The following is a 25,466-nucleotide window of genomic DNA, read 5'->3' as shown; positions in this document are numbered from 1 at the left end:
ACTTTGTGGCAACCACAGGCATCGTTAGCATATTGCACACATTTGCTATGACTAAACATGGAACTTGCACACTAGCATCCTATTTTAAGTTTTGCTTTCCAAGCCGAAACATCTGATGCTGCATGTGAACTCCAGTTCCCAATGTGTGCCACCAATCCAGATGCTATTTGTACAGCTGCCTTAAGAGCTGTGGCAAACACTTTGAGTGGGGCTACCAATGACCAGGGGTGCTTAGGGCCTAACAGTAAGCTCTTACAGAAGTGATGCCTTCAAGTAATTTCAGACATGTAAGCTGCTGCACATCCAGAAGTTTTAAGCATACAGTCTGGAAACTCAAGGAGAGATTACCTACAGAATGCATTTCAAGCTAATTATGAATACTGTCATAAATAAAGTTTTAATAAGGACTCAAAAACCTTTCAGTCGTAGTAATTCTTGTCAACTTCTATGGGGGTGGTAACTGAAATAAAGTATAGAAGAGTATGTATAATATATATTTATATATATAATATATATATATAATGCCTTTTTTTTTTTTTCCATTTCCAATGACTACACCATAAAATGTAAGCAAGGCTTCTCAGAAACATCAAAACATTCAAAATCAAAACCCTCATTCCAACCTTTCACATTCCAAAGGAAAAATAACAGTGCAAAAGCCCATCACGTCATTTCCAATCCAGCCCTTGGTGCTGCGCACTGGAACCACACCGATCCCGTTTTGTTACCACAATCTCCAAAGTGGGACACAGAACAGTGTCGATCTCAGTACTTTTAAAGCATGAACTGGTTTGTTTATTAGCCAACGCAACTTTCTTTCCAACTGTTAAAAACAGACAGGGTGAAACATGATAAAAAGGGTAAGAGTTAATGTCACGTCCCCAGGTAACCACTTCCTGCTCGTCAACACCAACAGGAACAACCGAGCACTGGAACCAGCCTCCTGCTCCTCTAAGACACTACAGCACAATCAGATCTCTACGCCAGAAAACATTTATCAGCTGTTAGAAATGAGAATTGTGAATGTGATGAGCAAAGTTGACCAAGAGATCCCAAAAAAGCACTCGATACCTTCCTTTGCCAAGAGCGAGTCCTGCCTCGTCTCCTTCAAATTCTTACCATTAATGCTGTTGTACAGGGCTCTCACGGATTCCGTACACTGCTGTTATCTAGGTGAGAACACAGCTAATGAACTTCAGTGTCAGCCCAGCTCAATAGCGAGTTGAGTAAGCGCCAACTGTAATTGAACAAGTGCGAATTTGGGGACGGCAATTCTTGGAGTACTTCAGAGTGAAGGATTTTTGTCAGCTTCTTCACATAGCCATACAACAGCAGTTGTACTCGCAAGTCATCTGCAGTCCAGGCACAGCAATTATATGCCGAAAGTGAATCTCAAGCCCTGCTGCTGGCTCTAGCCCTGTGAACAAACACAATACTGCCAGATGAGAAATCTAATTTGTTTTGATTCGTGGTTTTTGTTTTTTTAACAGCAAGTGATACATTTGGGACAAGTTCTGCTTTTTAAAAGTACACACATCTCCATACAGATGCAGCGTTGACAATTCAACACTGTCTCCTCTGTAACGTCTCCTTTAGGTATCGAGCATTCAAGTAAAAATCCCTAACAGTTAATGACATTTTTAGAAAAGTGTGCAAAACTGCAAAACTCATTGTAACACAACGTGTCAGGTCAAAGGGGTGGAATGGCTGACAGAGGTCTGATTGAATAAATGCATCGTAAATCTTCAAAATAAACACTAGCCTGGAGAATCTCCAATTGAAATTTCCTGTGTACCACTACAAAATACTTTTATATCAACGAGGAAAAAAAAGCTCGCAAGGCAGCACATGAAGTATTCTCAGCAGGAATGCGATTGAAGACCTAATAAGAAATGTAAAGATGTTGCCCAACACACACACTAATAGCAACTGACTTTTAGCACTGGTCTTGATCACACAGGAGATGGAGCAGCCATTATAATTCAGAAAAACAATTAATGAATCACCAACAATTTTTATAACGATTTGCTTCAAGGCCATATTTTAGTTGATAGCCTCCACATTTGTATGGTTAAGTCATTGTTGCTGTGTTTCCTTTCTGTGACCCCAATAATTTTTCTCCCTTCATTTTGCAGGTCTTTTGCAGGATGTTGCGAAGGTTCATTCCTGTACCCCTATACAGAATCACTCCCTCTAGCTGCCTTTTCTAGCACCATTACACTTAAAAAAATAAAATAAAATGCACAAACAACAAGCAGTGACAGCGGCGACTCTTCAGTTGTCCAGGATGAATTACGGCAGCATGCTAAAGAAAGGTAGAAGTAAATAGCCGGATATGGTACACAGGCCAAGCTCCAGCAGACTAGATTCCTTTCCGAGCATTACTTTCCATCCCCCATCCAAAATACACACATTAGAATGTAGTAAAACCTTCTAGAGACATCTCTTAGCCAACTGCAGACTTTTCTGTTGCCACATAAGTGCAAAAAAAAAAAAAAGGGGCAGGATGTGAACCTGTATATTTGCATTTTTTCAAAACTTTGTCTGGTGACAGAACACAAAAGGAAAAATTCCTACGTATACACATTAAGTCTGTCTCCACTTTATAAAACTGGAATAAAATGGGAAAGTGCCATATTTATAGTTCCTAATTGAAGTTTTAATGTCCTTTTGACACAAAAAGGTATATACATATCAGAGCTACGTAACCATTTTTATTCAACTGGACAAGTGTCAAACCTGTAGATTTATAGGGCAAAACAAGATTGGTCAGGAAAGAATTGTTCCTATAATTGGTAATCTGACACTATGTCCTATTGCCATTCAAAAAGGTCCTTTTTTCAGTTTTTTCAAGTTTGTCACTCTTCATGGGTTTTTGTTGGTTTTTTTTTTTTATCTTCGATAAAAAAAATATTCAGACTTTTGTAATCTGCGTATGCTGATCTTCATCAAAAGGTTCATTCTCTGGATCAGAGTCAGTGGTGTCAGAGTATCTGTAATGATCAGGTTCATTGTCACTAACATCTGGTGTTACAGAAGTTGAACTGCTAGCCTCTGGATTTGATGGCTCTTCTACTGTTTTTGTGAAAAATAGCTTCACCTGGGGAAGAAAAAAAAGCAATTTAAAAAGGGAACCCAAACTTCAGCACAGCACAGGTAATAACTGCTATTGGGAGCAGCGCAGCTCCTTTCACTATCCTGAACTACACAACTGCTCCCCCTCCCTATTCTGGAAACAAAAGATCAGAGGAATAGCCAAGCTCTCAGGACCACTCCTGAGAGAAGGGAGATCCACCAGCAAGCGCTGATGAAGTTCCGGGCACCTGCACCACTGTGTTCTGGAGTACAGCAGCTGGACAAACCCTGCAGCCATGCCTCATTCAGCTTCCCAACCATCTCACCTCTAGATCTCTGATGGCACAAAAACTGAAAAAGTACTTTTCAGCACTATAACCAGTGACTCATGTTTGTGCATTAAGGTCTCATCCACGCAACATTCAGGTACCTGTGACTGTTACTTTCAAATAAGTACAGCTGTGGACTACTGACATCTTATCAGCATGCCCAAAAATGCCCTTTCCATTTTGAGAACAGCACTGGCAATGGCTCACACTCCTCAAAGCTAAACTCCTGTTATAAATTACTCCCATGAAGTGTGTACCTCTGCAGCTCAACTCAGAAATTATACATAAAGCTCAGCACTAACAGTAACACAGCACGTGCTGGAAAAACTGCTGTCAGGGTCTCTGGATTTCTTACTAGTGATGTCTAATGGCTTTGATAAATACCTAAAATAACAATAAGAAGAAACAGCTTTTTTTTCCTCCCAATCTCTCACCAGTTTTACAAATGAAAACTCTTACACCATTTACTGACTTCCTGGAAGTCAATAAGCTTAGGAAGTTAGAACTTTTGCTAAATGGTGACAAACACACAAATGAGATTTCTACACAGTGTCTAACAGTTCCTCTGTAACACAAGACAAACAAACAAGATAACTTCAATGCACTTTTGTTTACATGAAATGTATACTGACCTTGAAGTTTGGAGAAAAATATCTGTTGGCTTTGTCTTTATTTGCTTTGTCTAGATCATTTTTTGTTAATGTAAGGATTAAATATTCCTTGTCATTATCTGAGCGCTCTGTACTGAAAATGCCATCAAGTTCCTGATCTGCAACTAGACTTCCATTTTCTACTTTGTCTGAATTTTCATCCAGTCCTATGAAGAATGTATTTACCCAAAAGTGAAACATTTTGTCCTAGGGGAGGAAAAACACAAAGAACAAGCTTGCTTTAGTACTCGCCAGCAGCATATTAAGCCAACTAATATCATCAAATGGTCAAAAACAAATCAATAATATCAAATGAAACTTGTTTGGAGAACAGTACATCATTGGTTACGCTGCATGCAAAGACATTTTTACCAATTTGCCTAAAAAAGATGCAAAACTCTTCATCAAAATAAATTATTATTACAAAGTAGTTATAAAAACAATTATCTACTAAAAAAAGTGGATGACAAATTAGACAAGTGGTAAACCTGCAATCACAAGGCATGAAGACATTTTCTTGCCAAGGGTTACTTAGACGTAACAGACAACCTGTGCAAAGCATTATAGGTGACTAAAATTTATCAACATAGAACATCATCCCCCACAGCTTCCTGTGTAACAGAACATTTTTATTTTTATACAGAAATAGTTGTGATTGAGCAAACACACCCTACAATAGAGTTCCCATCACAGTGGATTCACTGTTGCTCCATGGATAGTTTTTTAACATGTAAGATAGAAAGTCTGCTTCTCTTGGTAATGGTCAGCAGGCCAATGAAAGGGACTGCTGTCCTTCTACACAGAAGGATGGTTTAGACCTAGAAGGCTGACCGTTTACGTACACTGTTCTTAAGCAGAACTTGACAGATTACCAATCAACAGCTAACTGGAAATGTACAGGTTAGATTATCCACTGTAACACCACAACAGGTATTCAGATACAAAGAGGCAAAATAAAAATGCATTAGTGATTTTGAAAGAACTATGTGACACTAGCCAGTATAATACCTAACTCCAAAATCAACAGTGTCCATCTCCATATGTGCTATGGGACCAATACTCTTTAATGTCTTCATCAGTGACACTGACAGGGGGGTCGAGTACACCCTCAGCCAGTTTGCTGATGACACCGAGCTGTGAGGTGCAGTGACACACTAGAGGGATGGGATGCCACCCGGAGGGACCTAGACAGGCTTGAGCAGTGGGTCCAGGTGAACCTCACGACATTCAACAAATCCAAATGCAAGATCTTGCACCTGGGTCAAGGCAGCACTCACTACCAATACAAGCTAGGGGATGAAAGGATTGAGAGCAGCCCTGCCGAAAAAAGCCTGAGGGTAACTGTGGATGGCAAGTTGGACACAAGCCAGCAGCACGCCCTCACAAACCCAGAAAGCCAACGTCCTGGGTCTGCCCCTTTGCTCTGTGCTGGTGAGGCCTCACCTGGAGTACTGAGTCCAGATGTGGAGTCCTCAGTAGAGGAGGGACATGGAGCTGTTGGAGTCCAACCAGAGGAGGGCCACCAAAATTACTCAAGGGATGGCAAGTCTCTCCTGTCAGGACAGGCTGAGAGCTGGGGCTGCACAGTCTGGAGAAGAGAAGGCTGCAAAGTGACCTGGCAGTGGCCCATCAGTATCTAAAAGGGAGCCATGGGCAAGAAGGGGATGCTCTTTTAGCAGGGCCTGCGTGACAGAAGAAGGGGAAATGGTGTCAAGCTCAGAGATCTAGTTAAGATATAAGGAGGGTGGTAAGGCACTGTAACAGGCTGACAAGCAATGTAGCTGACGCCCTATCCCTGGCGAACTTCAAGGCCAGGCTAGAGAAAACCCTGGGGAACCTGATCTAGTTGCAATGCCACTGCTCACTGCATGAGAGCTGGAATAGATGGCCTTCAGATGTCCCTTCCAACTATAACGATTCTATGGTTCTGTTCTATGACCAGCAGCAATGTTTTGCTCTGGGCTAGGCAGCCTCCGAAAAAGATATGCCCAGAAACTTCATCTCTACACTCTCAGCTGAATAGCCCAGTAAGATGAATATTCCTGTACTATTAATTATTTGCAACACCTTTGCCAGTCAAGAATAGAATGTTTCCAAGCAGCTACCATTAATAAACTAGTCTTGACTAGCATATTAAACACTTATTTATAGGAAACCCTGAGCAATGTCTACTTTGTGACAAGGAAACCTCTTACTTCACTCTGCTTTCAGCTTTAAGGCAAAAGATCCAGAATGCAAATGGCCAGTTTTCCTACAACAGGCAAATTTTCTGCATTTCTGTTAAAAGTGGGTGGTTTTACTAGATATCACATGAGCATGCATCTCTGTGGAAGGCAACCTGGCAACCAGCAAGTCATCACCATTTTCTGGGCACTGGGACAGAGAAGAGTTTCCTGCTCAGCTTACACTCTTGCCTACAAATTAACATGAACATGCAAGTACAAAACCACTGAGAATTCCAAAGTATATGATGAAACAACCAATATCTGCCTTCTCCAGACAAAGCTCATTAACCTCATTTTCAGTGTTTTAGGTAAGGCACGCAGAAGTTTCCAACTTGTGTACATTTCCTATAAGCCCTTGAGACATCTGAAATATTAAGGAAATGCAAGGGGAAAGACAAAAGTTAAACATTTCAGCCAGAAACACTTCCAGCACTGAAACAATTATCCACTTTGACACATGCCTCACCAGTATCTCCTCTACAAGACTAACATGCTACAACTGCAGTTGTGTTGGGATGTCTGACATGAGATTGGTCACTGCTACCCAAGTCCCCTCATATTATCTCATTATGAAATCTCTCTAGAGCTTGTCCACTCCACTCAGCCATCAGCAGATTCCTGCAAGGCCCAGCCTATTCAGACACTTAAATGTCCACCTTGAAATGTGGAAGTAAAGGATGTATGTCCTGGGAAGAAGGGCTTTGCTCTTCCATATTCCTGTGGCAGTAGGCAAAACCTTCATGAAGAATTCTTCAGGATAACACTGTTCGTGGTCCTCCATCCTGAAGATCCTCCCTCCTGAAGATAGAGCACCCAAAAGATTAAAAAAAAAAAATCCACCAAGGAGATGGATCACTCCTAATCAACAAACCCTAACTAGGTTCAGGTCGAACCAAAACCAACCGAGGGCATCAGCCCCCCAGCTTCAGAACAGGAAGGATAGGAGTCCAGATGCTGTGGTAAACAACAGGAGAAGGCAAGCCTGAGGGTATTACAACTCCGTAAGCAAGCGGTGAGAAGGTCAAGCGAAGGGAGATTCCACCTCTTGTAGGCACATGACAGTGCCACTGACACCACTCTTCAGAATAACTCTGTAAAAGAAGTCATACTTAGGTGCTGGTCCTCAGTGCAACACCATGGCTCCAGTGACGTCAACAGAGGAAAGGACTAAGCTGATGAACACAGATCACAGTAATTGAATGGAAAGAACTATATAAGCCATTTTCTCAATAGTGCTGAAGCAGTTTTGGATGAAAACAGTGTCAAAGCAAACAAGGTCACCGGATGCAAACAAACACTGGCAGAGGCAGAAGGCATGGACTTGTGAAGATTAAAGCTTGATTAGGTGAAGCAGAACAAGGAAGGATTTATTTGGCACATCAGAGCAGGCCTGAAAAAGCAATCATGAGATTCAGATGAGACAAGTGACAAAAATTCTCAGCAGACAACTCTTCATTTGCCTCCTTGGGATAAATTTAAAAAGGTTTACAGAGGCTGAAACTAAACATTACAGCCTGGCTGAGCAGATCATTTATCTCCCTCCAGTTTTGTTAAAGCATCGAATTATTTTCTTTTATTTCCTTTCCTGCTACATTAACGTAGTTCAAGAAACTAAGTTGATGGGTATTGAAATATAGCACAGCCACTCAACTTGAGGGAAGACTTGATCATGCTTTTGGAAATCACCTTTTGAGGACAATATCTTTGTCACTGCTCTCAGTGAGAAACAAAATCCATTAGTCCAAGTGAGGACTGAGTCAGCCTCAAGTAGCAGACTCAAAGATATTTCACAGGAGGCAATGAATAAAGGTGATGTAGTACAGGCCAAAGAGAGAGACCATAAAAAAGTAAAAGTCATGAACAGAACTTGGGCTTCCTTTATCAAATTGGAGTATGAGAGCAAGAAAAACTATTTAATGAACAGGCTTCCAAAAAAAGATTAGGTACGTTTTTTGGGGGGCTTTCTTTTTTTTCCAACGTTGTTTTGCTTCATTTCTAATTACATCACAGAAATCCACTTTAAAAAAAAAAAGACATAAAATCTACAGTTCAGTATCAGACACTTGAGACAAAAGCTGAATTATCCACAGCGTTTTGACATGTAATATTTATCAGTACTGCAAGTAACTTTTCAGTTCCTAAGGCTGACAGGAAAACACACCTCACTCTACAGTTGATATCTGTCCTCTAACTGCAGACTGACATCCAAACACCTAAGATCATTTAAGCCATCAGCTAGGAGTTCTCATATCCTCCAGAGTTTCAATCTGCAGAGGGACCTACAAGCTAAGCATCTTCCAGATGCTATCCAGCAATCGAAAGATGGAGAACAATTGTCTCAAGCTGTTCCAGGCCAGAATTATAGACTTCCAATAACCATGGCTGATGTATCCAGTAGCATTTTCAGATCAACAGTTGAAATCTTCGGACATTCACAGAGTTTGTTCTTCAACATTTGATAAAAAGCCAAGTGCCCTTTAACCATGTAGCAGAACTTTTCATCTCTACAAACTCTAAAACAAAATGGCACAGCAAATAGCTCAAAACAATGCTGTCAGCACCACCTACGCTAGATTCTGGGTATCAGCTAGCAATGACTTACACAGTGACCATCATTTCATCAATGAGGAGTGCTCCAAAAAGGTCTCTTTTACCTCCAGGCTCTGCAGGCAGGACGACTACAAGATCCCTTGTGTTATTTTTAAACAGGCTCTCATTTAATCAAGTTACACAAGGTTACTCTGAAAGTCTTTAGTATTATCATGTCAACATCAATAAGTGAAGAAAACTGTTTCAAATAGGAACACAGAAGAAAACCTAAATAGACTACAGTAGTAACTGAAGGCGGAAAAAGAGCAAGCTATAGGTCAGAGGGGGGAAACAAACCAAATGTGCTCAAAGAACTCAAATGTTAAGTTCTACTGGTCAAAAATTCTTATGTACAGTTGTACTCAAATATTGTGCCATTTTATTCCCATATGAGCAAGCAAACAGAAGGAAAGTAACCACATGACACTGAAAAAATGATTAAGAATACAGAAAGAAACTTAATTAGACAAGAAAGAACCAAAAGTTTTAGAATCACAGCCTGGTGCCAGGTGGCACGTATGACAAAAAAGCTGAAACAGGCCAATTCTTCCAAAGCAGTCTTAACAGCACCTCCTCAGAAGCATAAAATCATCATTTAGCCAAGGTTAGTTGGATTTGCTTAATTTAAGTTTTGTCATTAAAATAAAAGGGCACAACTGATTTTAATTTTGCTTTAAGAACCTAGCATTGCACTGACAAAATCACTTGGTCACTCAAGCTTGCATCATTTCATACTGAATAATTTTATCCAAGAGCTTTACCAATGGAGAGGACTCTCCATACTAGAGCACCCTGCAGATAACACTGCTGTTAAGAGGGCTATGATGTCTGAATCCAAATGCACATAAGCTTATGCAGAATGCTCAAGCTGAGACCAGTGGTATTCAAACACAAAGACAAATTCAGCAGAAGCACAGAGAACATTCTTTCGTTTTCAGTGATGACATAGTCTTTCTCCAACCCAAGGCCCAGAATGGACCAAGAATTACAGTTCAATTTATGTCATTAGTTTATTGATCAGGATTCTTAGGAAGAGTTAAAATGCTGACAGGTGATGTAATGTCTTTAAACATGTGCAGAAAACTTGTTTGGGAGCTACCTATAAATCCACTAACAGAAATCTTTGGGAGAAGAGGAATCAGAGCTGGCCAACAGACCTGTCATTCCACCTTCAAGAAACACATCTGAGTAAGCTGGAGTCTCTGAAGGATGATACTGTCACCCCTATTAAGCTACACCTCATAGCTCAAGTGATCAACCTGGAGCAGTGACAAGCTCTGTGAAGTCCCTAAACCAGAAGACCTCCACTTTTTTGGTTTTGAGAACAAACAGCAGTCAAATTCCTTGGAAAACAAACAAAAAACAAAAAAACAAAAAACCCCACAAACCAGGCTCCACTAAGCGCAAGACAAAAGGGATTTCACGGATGTGAAACACTTGCACATAAACGCGTTCCAAGTTCTGCCAGGACAGGTCTTCTGCAACCAATATTCATTCACCTTTGGCCTATTCTCAGTCACTTTACGTAACTTTACAGAGGCATCACAGAGATGGAATATTTCACTAGTTCTCTATGTGAAGAGCTCAGCAGTAGTTTCACAAATCAGACTAGGATGTTCACGCCTTACATACACCTTCCATTTGTTTGAATTTATGTTAGAACTCATAGAAGAGATCTTTTATCAGAGCTATCTATCAGCATACAATTTTTCTTTGGCCTCAGTTTCTACAGGGTTGAGGGTACTTAAACATTAGGTTCAATAGATTTTTGAAGCAGATTATGAAGGTTGATTCTTTACAAAAGACTGTCTGGAGAAGAGGATTTCATCCTCCCAGAGAAGTTTGCAGGTGTAGAAAGAACAGCTTTCACCAACTCCTTACTTCTCAGCCCAAACTGTTCAAAAAATAAAAATGAAAAACATTGAGTTGCTCTTTTCTATCTTGATTTTGTAAAATAGTTAGAGGAATTAGATTTTTGTTTACATTTTTTTCTAATCAATTACTCAAACTACAAGGCTCTTAAGAAATGAAGCGTAGCTGATATGACACTGAAATGAAACTACAGCACAGCAACATGCCTGCTACACTTCTGCAGACAATTCAATACAAACACTTCTAGCCTGAATTTATACTAGTGAAATCATACGTGACAACAAAGACATTAATCCATGCTGCCACTGGATTTCAGTGCTCTCTACAGAGATAAACAGAAAAGCTCAATCTGGGTGCTAGAGACCTGAGATCCAGAATCAGAGCTACATACAGATGTTGCAAGAGCTTACCCAGGGAGGACAGCACAGTGCTTCCTAGGAAGCATGTTCACAATCTGTTCAGTTACCCACGACAGTAAAGAAATCACTAAAGAAATCACAATTCCCAGGTTGGACAGGACAAACACTGTTTACAACAGAACCTTGTCTCAGATGTTTGGGTTTTGCTTCATCTTTTCCCTGCATCCTAGAACACAGAGCTTACCTGGCTGCTCCTTAAAGTCCTGTAAAATTAGTTCTTGTGAACTGAAATTTTAAATATTGATAATTTTAATGCCTAGAAGCCAGTTGCTTCTGTTTGCCAAATGGTTTGCTTTACAGTTCTCAATCAGTACAACTAGGCAATACAAACTACATTTGATTAAACAAGCAGAAGAAAGCATTCTCATGAAGAAATAGTTTAAACTTTTACACACAGTAGCACAAGACAAACAACAGAACAGGACATTTCAGCTACTAAATATTTACCATTAAACTGGTTAACAATAACTTGGACAAGGCCATAAACAAAACAGCATGCACGTACCTTGTATGCACAGCTAATACGTCTTAACACTTACATCTGACTCCCAGTTCTCTCTAGTATTCTCATTTTTACATTCTGCCTGTCCTCAATAGTTGCTTAAAGAATGTTGAGTTTTATCTCATTAAACAGCAAACAACTATTCATTAAGACTGGAATTTTAAGCAGTAAATGCAAAGGTAACCTTTAAACAAAGTTTTCATAAGTTCATAAGGTTGGAAAGGACCTACAAGATCATCTAGTCCAACCATCATGTCATCCTCATCATGTTTCATCCTCATGCTTCACTTTAGTAGATGCAAACTATCTAAATTAGACATTTATCTTTTAAGAACTCATTGACTGGTGACAAAGTAAGTTCCAGATTAGATTCTCTCTCTACAAGTAAGACACTGATAATGACAGAAGCTTCAGTTTGGAATGAATACTCTAAATGCCTACAGTCAAGGTAATGCAAATGACACTGCTATACAAACTGAAGAGATGGCTGAATAGATTGCAGAGATTTTCACACAGCACATAGGAGCTAAATTACCTCAGAATTTCAACCAGATTTGACAGATAGAAATCAGCCAACAGCACACACACACACAATCTGTGCCTGCTAAAACTTTAAGAAAATTCAGTGAAGAAAACAGCTGGAGTTAACTTGCTCAGTATGCAGGTCTATTTTTAGACTGAGAATGCTTCTTCCTCAGTTTGATTCTTCACTACTACCCACACTACTGCAACACACACCCAGCATTTTTACCCAACCTTTGTACTCATTCAAACATCCAGCTTTCATTTTGTGATATTCTCTACTTGGGAAAACTAGACATGAAAGAATTAAGCACTGTAATGGCACATCACTGAAAAATAACCAATGTCCCAGTTCCAGAGTTGAGCTGACAGCGTTTTCCAGAAAAGCAAGAAAACAAACCTTTTTCAACATCTTGTTCTGTTTGTGGAAGAACTCCACTTTGATATCACCGCATACCGGCAAAGGTTGAGGGAATTCAAAGTACATATATTTGTCTTCACGTCTTGAGGGTCCTGAAGGGGAGGTGAATATCTTTACCTTTAGCTGGTACACCACAAACTGCGGATCTGCATGGCAAAAACAGAGCGTCAACTTGCAATAAATGCCTTTTCAGTATCAAAAAATACAATCAAAATCACAACCATAACCTCTAGCATTTTGAAAGTTCAGTATGTACTGTGAGTGAAGCACTGCAAGGCAAAAAAAAAAGCGTCATGAAACATCACTGGAAATAACCTCAAGGATTTCTGTATTTTGTAGCAATTTCTTCAGGCAACTAAAGGATTCCTAGGAAATTGAAGTTTCCTTATAGTGGAATTAAAAAAATGACTATATGGATTTGTATAGTAAACCCTAGAATTTTTCCTCACATATTTTCTCTCATCTCTGTGTTACATGGAAATAACAGAGAGGTTTTATTTTCTTTCATCTTTTCTCCATGTTGCAGAGCAGGCAGTGATGTCAGAAACTGATTTTGACTCTTACACAACCAGAGCTGTTAGACAAACGAGAACAAGGACAAAATTTAACAGTAATACATAAATCAATCAGCACTGACAGCAGGCTATACAAACTCTGTAAGTCAGTCCTGCAAACCAACACCACCAGAGTGCCAGCCACAGTGTAGTTTTCTAAATTAAAGTAACAGCTGAAGTAGTGAGGGTTTTGCTGCAGCCTGAGCAGATGTAACTTTGAAACTGCCAAGGGAAGCGAGCATGAAAGCCAGAAATATAAAATTAAATTTATTCCAAGAAATCTTCCTGCATTTACTCTTTCAGCATTTTCTGCATTTAATTGTTTCTCCTGGTTTCTCTGTTAGTATCAGATGTAGACTGCTCTCTAGACAACACACGCTGAACCATATCTGCCATGTTTAAACCACCACTGAGCGGTGGGAATCTCAACCAAGATCACCCTCACTATCTTGCTAAGCAGCCTGTCTTTAACATTGTACTTATCTCTCTCAAATCCTCAGCACTGTGAAACCTGGTCCTTTCTTTTCTGCCTGACAGACACAACTCTGCTCTGTGACTTTAAAACAGAAGGAAGATGACAAAGATGAAGATAAAAAAATACCCTTTGTTGCTAAAATTAACACTATCAGAGTTACATGAGTAACGAGCAACACACTGCTTTCACTGCTGAAAAAAAAAAAAAGAAAAAAAAAAGCTCCACAGAAACATAAATGGTGACACTACTTAAAGATGCTAAAATGGGTAGGCACTTTGTCTTCCCGTATGCTTTGCGAAGACTTGTTTATCCCAACATCTTACTAGAAAAGTAACACACCAGAATCCTGGTAAGGGCAGAACTGTTAATAGCCATGCAACAATCTATACTTTGTGTAGCATGATTTCACTAGTTTACCCAAAACACTGAATTGCAGGAATGCTCAACCTCTATACCTCTAACCCAGAGGACGGTTTCCTGGCAAAGGCACCCCTTCTCCATCCTCCTCCTGTACACACAGCTCACCTGACAATCTGCATGTTGTTTCTTTTGTACATTATATTCAGGTACCATCTTACAACACCAACACTGCAGTTTTAATCAAAACCACAGGAGGCACTGGAATTAATTACACACTGCAGTAATCACCATAGCAAAACCACTAGAAAAAAAATTTCCACTGCAGCCAAAAGAACGAACACGCAACACCAGGCAGTTCCTGCTCCGCATCACAGCCCACAGAAGGGCAGAAGAGAATATGCAGTTACACAAGGAAGTTACAAGGAATCTGCTGCTTCTTATTAACACCTTTGTGGACCAGCAAATTGATTACTTGGTTTCAAAAAAAAGATTACTTGGTCATAGGTACATGTAATACTATGTAAGTTTTTGTATAAGGAAAAAATTATTCCGTAAGAAGGTATGTACCCTGTGAGTTGCTTTTTTAAACCACCATGGGAAAAATAACATTGCTGTTTTTGAAACCAACGTGCAAACAAATGCATCAACTCCTGTTTCTCAAAAGTTGCCATATCTTTAAAAACAGCTTTTTAAAAAGGTGAAGAGCAAATATCCAAATACATTTACTGCAATTTAAGATGGTAGTAGAACAGCAATACAAGTCTGCGATCCAAGAATTAACATAACCAAGTCCAAGCAAGAGCTAATGAAGAACAAGGGAATGCTGAGTACTTACTGCAAGTTCCACCACTGAACATGGGAATTGTTTCAAACATCATCTTGTGAAACAGCAGTGCCACTGGTCTGTAATCAAGGTGATTCTTTAACAGGTAGCTATAGTAGTACACGTAGCGTCTCTGACTGGGAATTGTAACTCCCTAAACAAAAGGAAATAAGCATCAAAAAACACCCAGATCATCTCCTGGCAGTCACTAACAGGACTCCTGCCCAATATCTGAGAATGCAGCTAAAGGTGAAAATGCACAAAGAACGAAAAGGCATCTGAAGTACCCTGGTGGGCTACACAAAGTACACCTCTGCAGCACTCCTTCCCTGTGTCCCACTGTGCTTAAGGTGATGTTATACACATTATCCAGAATGCAGGGAGCATGCAGAACCCTGGTTTCCCCAGGCACTTCCAAGGGTACTTCCTACATCCAGCTCAATCAGCGAGGCAAAGAAAGCAGGCTTCTCTGTACTGCAAACAGAAAGATCTCAGAGATGGACGTGTCAGACCCCCAGCAGCATTTTGAGCAGGAGACCCCTGTAATTTTTAATCACCGATTCTGGAATTACATCTCTACAACAATGAAAGTCAAAGGAGTCTACTTTTGTTTGCTAATTTCACTGTACTCATGACTGACACTACCCACTGTTATGAAATGTCTTCACAAAAATCTGAAGTGGAAAGTTTCATTGATATATGCCTGACAGCCCAACTGCTGAATGAAAGATTTCTCCACTGAATTACAGCTCTGAAGTAAAAACTTGCTTTGAGAACATACAACTAAAGAGCATTTTTATTATCAATTTTAACTTTAAGCTTCAATAAATATCTTTTATAGGTAGCATTTTCAAGTGAAAGTGACGAAAAGATAAATTTAGTTCCTTACAAAATGCATTATATGATTTATATCAACGCATACTATATATTTGCAACAGCATCATTGAGTATACTTTCATATTAAATCTAAATGTGAAATAGCAATAATCTGGAGATAACAAGCTTTTCAAACATGAATCTTTCTGTCAGAATGCCGAGAACATCATCTCTGTATTACCTTGATAAACATTTAGTTCTAATACATTCACATCAGAAGTGAAGGGTGGCTGGAATACTTAGGCATCTTTCTGTCTTCATTTAGAAAATGTTGCATAATGTCTCCTTACCACCTCAGCTGCTTAAAAATTACATTTAAGCAAAAGACTTCTCCCAGTATCACTGTACAATGGTATTCTTAAGTAGTCTTGCATGCAGACTGTCTTTGGTTCAGATGTCATCTTGGTAGTAGCTCAGAGATTCATGTCTTAAGGGAACTTTAAAGTTTGCTTTATTGGAATCTGAGCTTCACACCTGAGTCTCAAAGAAAGAGAGCAGAGAAGCAGCTTAAGTACTTTCTCTCAAGAAGCTTATATTTCACCTATCCACAATGACATATACAGCTGTGTGGACATCACAAAACTTGCCAGCTGCTGCTTGTGGTGCTCCTCTTATAAGGCAGCAGTAAGAAGAACAGGAACTTCTGGAAGTAGTTCTTGCTAAATCTGCTGCTTCATACTGAGCAATTATCGTTGAGTTTAGCAGAGGCTGTCACCTGGGTCTGTTGAACAAACAGCCATTGTAAAGTACCAGCTCTGACACATCTGAGACTGGTTATCCACCCTGCTTGAAAGAGTCATTCTGAGACTTCCTTGCAGAAAGTAATTGGTTTCTGTTTCCTGTTCAGTTACATGTAACTGCTGCTACAGTCACTACTAGGAGCCTTTCCTAAAAGGCAACGATGTGGAGGTCAAAGAATGCTCTTGAATGGATCATCTCCTGTTTCAGCACTTGAATAAGTTTTTCATACCTGGAAACTACTCATGGAGTAGCCTACACTTTCTTCTGGGAAAGATTTTCACCATGGAGCCCTCCACAGAAGTAGGAAAAAATAAAAACGTCATCCAGATGTAGGAAGGCAAACTGTCAGCCTTCATCACCACAGCAGGAATTTGGTGTCCATTTTAAGGAAAGAACAGGAAATAAGCTAACCAGTTCAAAACGTGGATGCAGTAGCTGCTTTAGAAGACTTATTTTGGGGCTTACTTCTTCCCCAGTTCTGAAAACAGGCCACAATTCTTAATCAAGTTCCAGAAAATCATTTGTCTTCATGCAGTTTGAAGAAGAAATGGAAGTCTGTGCTACTCTGCTACGGTGGTTGGGACTGATAGGTAAAATCTTTTAAGACAGTGCTTTTCATCTTTCCCATTCCCTCCTTCTGAAAAAGGAACTCTCCTCTGAGGAGCTGCAGAAGCAGAAAGAGGCAGCATAGAGGAAAAAAAAAAAGGCTGTCTTCAACCAAAAAGTTATTTTATTCAAGCTCAGTTCTGCAATATCCACTACCCTTCCCAGGAAAGCACTGCATTAGGAGACTATCTAGGAATTGTCCATTTGATCTACATCTTCTGCTGGATGTCGCAAAGGCCCCCGGTCGAGCTGTTTCTCCCACCAGGCATTAGGGAAATGCCTGCTATGGAAGCACCCAGGGTTGCTCTCGACTAATTTGTCATACATCCTCCTGCAAGTAGTCGCACTTCCTGCCAGCATGGACAATAAACCCTCTCTCAAGAATCAATCTGTCATGCCCATTAATGGCAGTGATTGGAGCTGTGATATTCTCAGTTGCTATACTAAAGCTGCACACTTTGTGCTTGCTTTTAAAGAAAGAAAATCTAGTATGTAATTAAAATCAATTTTCCTTTTTAAGTTTTGGCACAGCAAAAGTAAGAAAAATTAACATTTCCTTGCACCTGGGTACAAGCAGCTCTTTTGATGGCTCAACTACTTTGAGTTCAGGAAGTCAGTTTATAAAGGTGTGGCGAGGCATCCAATCACAAAGCAGCACTCTGCACATGATGCTGAAATACATACAAAGGGGAAGAAAAAGCTCCCAGAATCTACCCTGGAATACCAGTTTATAAATACAACTTCTAAAACCATGTGAATCACATACTGCCCACTTGCCAAATGAAGTTAACCAAGCTCAAGAGCTGGGAAAAAAGCAGCTCTTCCACAAGAGACATCAAAACCAAAACACAGTTGCTTGTTACAGATAATGTTTACAGTGAAGCTAAATAAGGCTCTCACTATTCCTGTTTAGTAAATCCTCTGCTACCTCAAACATGCTAGAGGTACCACTGAGGTACTAATGAACTGACCTTATCTTCAAAGTATCAATGCACAGAAATATTACCCTCTTTATAGAAGGGTAAGCTGAGGTACAATATGCAAATATAGTGTAGCTGAGTGATTTTCATGTCATTTTATGTGGCTCTTAAGATCATCTTTAAGAGCAACCTACACAGTTTATTCACTGCACAGCTCACTCCTGTTCACTATCACTCACTCCTAACAAAACTCACAAGTTTTGATGGGAAATCTTAACACTGTCTTCTTCCAGGTATTACATCGCAACTATCTTCTAAGCTGGAATACCAGCTCCATCTCATAAAAACAGCAAACTAAATTTACTTGCTCCACCTACTGAATCAGCATCCAAATCCTAAAACTTCTTATACAATACTTCCACTCTCAACTGCCTTCAAACACAAAACTCAATTTATTGGAGGCCTACACACTGTGAAATGAATACCTAATGCAAATATTACAGGAACATGAAGAACAATGTACTTGAATAGGCTAGAACTGGCCCACAGAGATGATTCCCCAGGGCTGCTCTTACCAACATGTACAATAAAACAATGGAAAATAAGCAGAGAAGCTTGCTGATACGACCCTGCAAGGCACATCTTATTGCTTTGGGGAAGGTTTCACAAAAAAAAAGTATACATTCTCATTAATGATACATAACTATGCCAAAAAGGTCCAATCTACAGTTACTGCTAAATCAGTCTGCATAGCACTGACAACAGAAAGCTCTTGCAACCACAAACATTTCTCTGATTCTCCACTCTCCACAAATGCAAGAAACTAAACAGCATGAAGCACACTGAGGTGAGCAGTGCCTAGCCTTGACTCTCCTTTTAATGAAAAGGAGTATTCAGCAATGGACACGCTCTCCCATTAGGAACATTCAGCTGTAAAAAGTGCTTTAACGACTACACATCTCAAAACAACACCACAGAAGTTGAGAGAACCTGAGAACTGAACAGCTCATCTATTCAGGCAAAACAAGCTAGAATAATCCTCTTATTTGGGTTGAAAATGCTGATTGAGAAAGTTCACTCATTAACCACCCCACTTGATGCAACACAGAGCAAAATGCTATTTAAAAGGGTATTTTAAATAAACTGTCCAGATCATCTTGAACAAGAGATGGAAAAAAAAAGACCATTTTGCTGTTGGGACTAATTGCTTCTGCTACTTAAAAAAGCTTTTTCATTGAGAAGGACTGCAATGATCCAATATTAAACCTAAATGAAACCAGATACCACAACTGACAGTGAACACTTCTCAAAGGATTTGACTACTCAAGCCAACTAAGAAAAACCTGAAGACGCAGGCAAGAAAAGAGAAGTACAAAGTAACTCACCTTCTTGTCTCTGGTCCTTACTTCCCCATAGAAATCTAGGGCTTCTTGAGCCTTTAAAAACTTGCCTCGATGCAACAAATATGCACATATCATTACACCAGTTCGTCCCTTTCCAGCTTTACAGTGGATTGCTGCAACATGATTGTCATCTTCACTTAGCCATTGGTCAAGATCTTCACAAAAAGGTTTGATAAGCTCTAACTGTGGTGGGTTATGGTCTTCAAAAGGGTACTGTGCAACTGCAATGAGAAGGAATAACTTATCAAAATCTAAAACGGAAGCTATCAAAGGTCAACTACACTGATCAAAGTTGTGACAAGCACGAAGAAATTAACATTCTAAATAAAAAATAGCCTTGTATACAGATTTGTACATACAGCTTTGATTCAGCAACATATTCCACACTACATGCATCACATACATTTCTCTAGCGATGCATAAGCAGCTAACAGCACAAAGAGACTTCTGCAGTGCTTCTGAAGTTAGTACCACAAACTCCGCACCTCATATCATGATTTTTCTGGAATTTAAGACTGCACTGGCACAAAAAAATAACATTGTGAAAACTCATTAGACGTCAATTAGACTACCTGCTGAGAGAAAACAAGGCCAGGCCTCACTCACTGATCAGATGAGAAATTGTGCAGCAAAGATTCTGAACATGGTTGGGTCTACATTGGGAACAAACACTCAAAATTTGCTCAAAGGGATTTGGAAAAAAAAGGTAATTTCCCTACTAAAAATGGTAATCAAAAAGGTATCTCATGCAAGGTGCCTGCAACGTGCTTTAAGATCGACTCATCAAATGCAGTTGTCTTTTTCTTTTTCAATTAAATGTACAGCGTCCCTTGCACACAGTTTTTCCATCTAGGGATGGAAACGATTTCAAGCAAGCAATCAGGAAAAAAAATCTCAGAAAAGAACAAAAATAAGCAACAGGCAGGCAGAAGGACCCAAAAGCAAACATCTGCACGACCCAACAAACCAGATAACAGACAATTCCAGGCCGGCTAGCAAAATCACCTGAAGTTGTACCAGTTTGGCCAGGAGAACTACAGTTCACAAAGTACACCCCAATTATCAACCAAGAGACTTGGATCTTAAAAAGTCAAACCTGGTTCATTTTAAAATCCTCAGCTAGAAACACCATTTCCTTTTCTAGTATAAAAAGCCATACAAGGCTGGGTGTGGCTCTGGGCAGGCTGGTCTAGTTGGTTGGTGACCCTAGCAGGAGCAGGGTTGAAAATTGATAATTTTTATGGTCCTTTTCAACCCAAACCATTCTATGATTCTATGAAAACATTTCATTTTTTGACACCTGTTTGTAAATCATTTTGTAAGGGCTACTTTCTTGTCATACATGCAAAGCTCCTTTGATGAATCCACAAGTACTTCAAGCGCAGAAGTATGGGATAAGTTATGGAACTGCTAAATCACTGTGGCATAATTTTGAAGCCTCTCAGAGGGATCTACAAGGACAGTTTATTTACTTTTGCAGTACAGACTGTCCACTTAATCTCTCCTAGAAGACCAAAAAGGAAAGCTTGATAAAGTCAATAATTTGTTAAAAAAAAGTTTAATGAACATCTACTACTAAATTCTTGCACACTGAAGATCTAAAGGCTCTGCAACTGACCACTGCATGCAAAGATAGTTAGATGCTATTTTCTGCTGCAGAAATACGTGAACAGAGGATTTATTCAGAAATCCCTGAAAAAGGAAATCACTCAGGAGATACTGCAGATCTTTTGACTGTCTTAATTACATCCAATAAGGTTCCTCTGAAAAGGAGAGGCAACGTAATGCTAAAAGAGTTGCATGAAAAAATCAAAAGTAGTAACAGCTTGCTGCGAGATCTGAAATAACAGATTAATTTTGCAGGGTTTTCGGCAAAGACTGAATAAGGAACTGCTGAAATGGAATGGTTTAGAAAGCAACCTTAGAAAACATTAAGCTGTAGAACCTTGAGCTCTTCTAAGGAGAGTACAGGCACTCCATGGATGAAGGCTGCTAATACTGGAGAGCAGAGAGCATGGAGAACAGCTCTCTCCAAACTCCCAGAAGCTGTGCATAAGGAAGGAAAACAAAACCAAAAAACATGGCAAAACCAAAGGCCATTTCCAGCACTGGTGTACTTCAGGAACTACACAAGCTCTGGACAGAAAGTTTGTGGAAAGCTTGTCCACAGAAAAAGAGTTTTCAACATTTGCTTCTGCAGTTGACACGAGAACATCCCAGCTGAAAACTATTACAGTGTTTCACGGGGTAAATAACTCCCAAGGATGGTACTTCACAAAGAAATAGTATAGATGATGGTATATTTTGAGTAGTTCTATATAGATAGGATACAAATAATACAAAAGATTAGATGGCTCACCTGCTGGATGACAAAGCTCACAGGGGACTCCACGTGGGAGGGATCTCCAAGAAGAGATCCTTCCCTGGTGGTGGTCAGCCCTTAAATGGGGACTGGGAGAGGTGGAGCCAGGCTCCACCCCTTCCAATCACACAGGTATATCACCTCCACCTGTGGCCCCATGGCTGACTTGGTGCTCACCTCAGGTGACCAATCAGTGGTTCAGGCTGTGATTCAGCAGTTCCCATACAGAGCTTCCTTTTAAAATTACTTAATTCCCAAAGATTTTTAAATACAACCATACCTCTACTGCTGCTAAAAGAAAGCTCCAAGTCACAAACTTGATCACCTAAGTCAAGTAATTTGGCAATTAAAGTAATAAAAAAAAAATACACATCTCCCTAAAGCAGTGTTGTCTTATATAGAGGAACTGCAAACAATGGTGTCACAAACAACATCACCAGGCAGAATTGACTGTGAAGAGCCCTAAGCACTTCCACAACAGAAAGCACAACTTAAAGCAAGCACGTGTTCCAGACATGCTATTAGAAGCATGTCCTTTCCATTTACACCTTTTCTCCTCTTATCCAAGGAACTGCTCAAGCAGATCATAAGATATCTTCTTGTGCCTTAAATTTATTTAGCAAGGTTTCAGAACATTGCTGTTCAACACCATTAGAGCAAAGCCAGAAGCAATGATTACTGCACAAATGAAGGTTTCAGTCCTTCTGTATTTAGATATTAAAGCAGCCAACTGGTCATGTCCTAAACTACCTGTTCACAACTAGAAGGATGTACAAAATCAATAACAAAAAAGTCAAGCCCTTGCTAAGGACCTAGTATCAGCCAGCTGGGGTAAAATTCATCCACCCTCAGTTTCATATGCACAAATACCCTTTCTCTACCCAGCCATTCAGAAGCACAACGTGAAGAGGAACTACAAGTCTTACTGTGGAGAAACATCTCTGTGCACAATGGTAAAAACAAAAATTAATCTGTATTTACTTATTACCTGGGGTATTAATACAGGCAAGACTAGGACATTGGTTTCCATTTATTACAAAGAGCCTGATCCAAAGGAGTCCCTGAAAGCTTCCTGCAAAGTGTCCAAGAGCCATCTTGGACATCTCATGGAAATTACATTTTGTTTTTACTAAAGTAACAGAAGGTACGTTCGAGATCTTCAAAAAGCTGTTGTATGAAAACACTGACAATAGCTTAGTAGTGTTCTCCACTTCTATTCTATGTGATGCCTCTGCACAAAAAACAGATTTCTCCTTAAGCTGCACAGCTATACTTTACACTAAGTTTGCTGACAATTGAACAGAAATTTCTATACAACTCATTCTCCAACAGTTTTTCAAACAGTAGATTTCTGATTGCCTATTAAGTCTTATTTTAGTTTACTGTCAGGAACACTGATTTTTGGAAGAGTAAGGAATACACCAAGTTTCTCCAACTATCTGACATGATTCCTTGCTCCCAAATTGCCTATGCTACTGTTCTACAGTACTAATTTTAGTACTATCCTAAACATATAGTAATATTCTATACATTATGCTAACATTACTATACATTACTATCAGCTCTACTTTACACCACCATCCAGAGAAAGAGAAATATAAAGAGAAGAGCACATACTAGTCTGTGAATACATACCTCTGCAGTTAAATTTGGCGGTGTCATAATGTCTTTCAGCACATCTAAAAAGAAAAATAACACAAGTTCAAGACATTCTCTAAGGCACTCCTAACATCTGCCACACCTCGAAGCACACAGATCAACATAACAGAACATCACATATATCCATCACCATTATCATTTAAAACTGTATCTAGAGATTACTTACAAAACTTACAAAAGATATTTTATTGCAGATATATTAAGTTGGTCAATAAGATATCATTTTACTGAAAAGAAATTATTTACCCTACAGTAACTGTGGTTTGTCAGTGATTTAGTCACTGCGACCCTCAATGGAAACATTCATGCAAGTAATGGAAGATATACTTATTTTTAACGCAGTGGATTTAACTATTCCAGCCACTCAACCAGCTTTAAAGCTCCCACATGAGCACACAGAGGATGGCTGTGACCTTCATCCAATTTTCTCTGAACTCCAAACACATGTGAAGAAACCTTCCCAGCAACAAGGAAGCTAGGGGCTATGGTAGTCACCAGGACATTTAGAAGGCACTCAGCTAGAGCAACCTACTCAAGGACTCTTCCTTCTATTACAGAATCACAGTACAACCACCTATAGTATCTGAAAGCATCACTGAACAGTAATCTCCATAAATTACACCAAATAGATGACAATATAGCTCTCCAATATGAGATTTCTTCTTGGACTTGCCCTAATATGTGCCTTACTATGCCGTAAGAGATCCAGTCTAGCTAGCTACCAGCAAAACAAAAACACATAATATTAGTTGTACTGGATGTCACTCTCTACAGCTCCCTGCAAGGAGGAGGTGGTCTGGGGATGAGCATCATCAATTGGTATAAACGATCCAACCAAAACAGCATGCCATAAGGATACCAGCTAGAGCTGATGATGGGGATAAGGGGAGAGAAAGTAAGAGCAGCATGTCTTCTGCAATCTTCTTTAGAGGTTGCTTTCTGCAGGAAAACTGTTGTGTCCCTTCACAACGCAAGTGAAAATGAACTTCAGGAGGAAAGGCAAGAAAACTCTCTCTAAAAACAACAGGACTCTATTTTGAAACAATGACTGGAAGTCATTTCAGTAAAGAAAACACATCTAGGTCTTCCATTCTGATTATAACCTGTATTTTTCATAGGGTTCAAACATGCCCCTGCAGCTTCAGGACTAGTATGACCTTATCCTTCCTTTGGTAAATATGCTATGAGTGCAGCCTTTGAAGCTGTATAGGAGATTACTTGACACTTTCAGACATGCAGACTGTCACTGTCACAGACAGCAGAGCTCACCACCGTCCGCCCCCCCCTTTTCTACAAGACTTAGCCAAGAAGTTTTTACTGAACTCCTACCTTCTGATCAAGCCTAGAAGCCAACGCAGCCTACTGTTTTAACCTGTATCCTCTTGAGCCAGTTTGGAGCAACAAGCTCAGCACTAGGTGGCTCAGCAAACCCTGGTCTTTTAGGTGACCCCAGAGACTCAACTATGGAACCCCAGCCCTTGGAAGATGGCGTCACACCCCGGGTAGGGTGCTTTAGCAAAACATCTGCAGTTACTTTTTACACAACACAGATATTCAACACTAAGCTCCAAAGATCAACAAAGAAAGATACTCAAAGCTTCTGCTGTGTGTAGGTGTCTAGGGAGGTAAATATCAGCTGTTGTGGAAGTGTGGTCCTTTCCATCTGTGAATGTCACCAAGACGCTTACTAAAGCTAACAAAAATTTTCTGTATAGAAGTTATTTTCTCCATCATAGCATTAATGAACTCCATGAATCGTCCAGCTAATTTATTTTCGTGCATATTCTAGTTAAAAATCTGTTTCATTCTACCTGACGTCACAGAGAACTTCCAATGACATTATTCCACATCTCAGACTCCAGTATCGCTTCATTCCAACATGAGAAAACAGAGGTACTTGATGCATGATCCTTCAACTACTGAGGGATATTTAAATACTTATTTTAATGATTTTCAAATTGCAGTGAAATGTATTGCCTGTATTTATATACAACTACCCAAAGCTGTGGGGTTTTTTTTTAATAAATATTACTAAATATCTGCAATTAGTGGCAAAATTAGAGATATTTAGAAGGATTTATTT

At 39.7% G+C, this 25,466-nt stretch overlaps 1 protein-coding gene across 1 annotated transcript in view; it reads right to left on the bottom strand.

Moving 5' to 3' along the window:
- Window positions 1-2,504: 2,504 nt before the first annotated feature.
- PTEN (phosphatase and tensin homolog) overlaps window positions 2,505-25,466 on the bottom strand; it is a 40,626-nt gene continuing 17,664 nt past the window's right edge. Inside the window, exons 5-10 of the mRNA XM_065746935.1 lie at window positions 23,360-23,403; window positions 19,345-19,583; window positions 14,829-14,970; window positions 12,584-12,750; window positions 4,037-4,261; window positions 2,505-3,100 (exon numbers count right to left, since the gene is read on the bottom strand). Of these exons, the coding sequence (XP_065603007.1) occupies window positions 2,915-3,100; window positions 4,037-4,261; window positions 12,584-12,750; window positions 14,829-14,970; window positions 19,345-19,583; window positions 23,360-23,403 (1,003 nt within the window). The 3' untranslated portion in view covers window positions 2,505-2,914. The remainder of the gene's footprint in view (window positions 3,101-4,036; window positions 4,262-12,583; window positions 12,751-14,828; window positions 14,971-19,344; window positions 19,584-23,359; window positions 23,404-25,466) is intronic.

Source organism: Cyrtonyx montezumae, unplaced genomic scaffold, assembly GCF_038088225.1.
Source record: "Cyrtonyx montezumae isolate F1298 unplaced genomic scaffold, pur_monq_1.0 scaffold_4, whole genome shotgun sequence".
Lineage (NCBI taxonomy): Eukaryota > Metazoa > Chordata > Aves > Galliformes > Odontophoridae > Cyrtonyx > Cyrtonyx montezumae.
The sequence above is the reverse complement of the archived record's forward strand: the minus strand, read 5'-3'. Positions and strand labels throughout refer to the sequence as shown.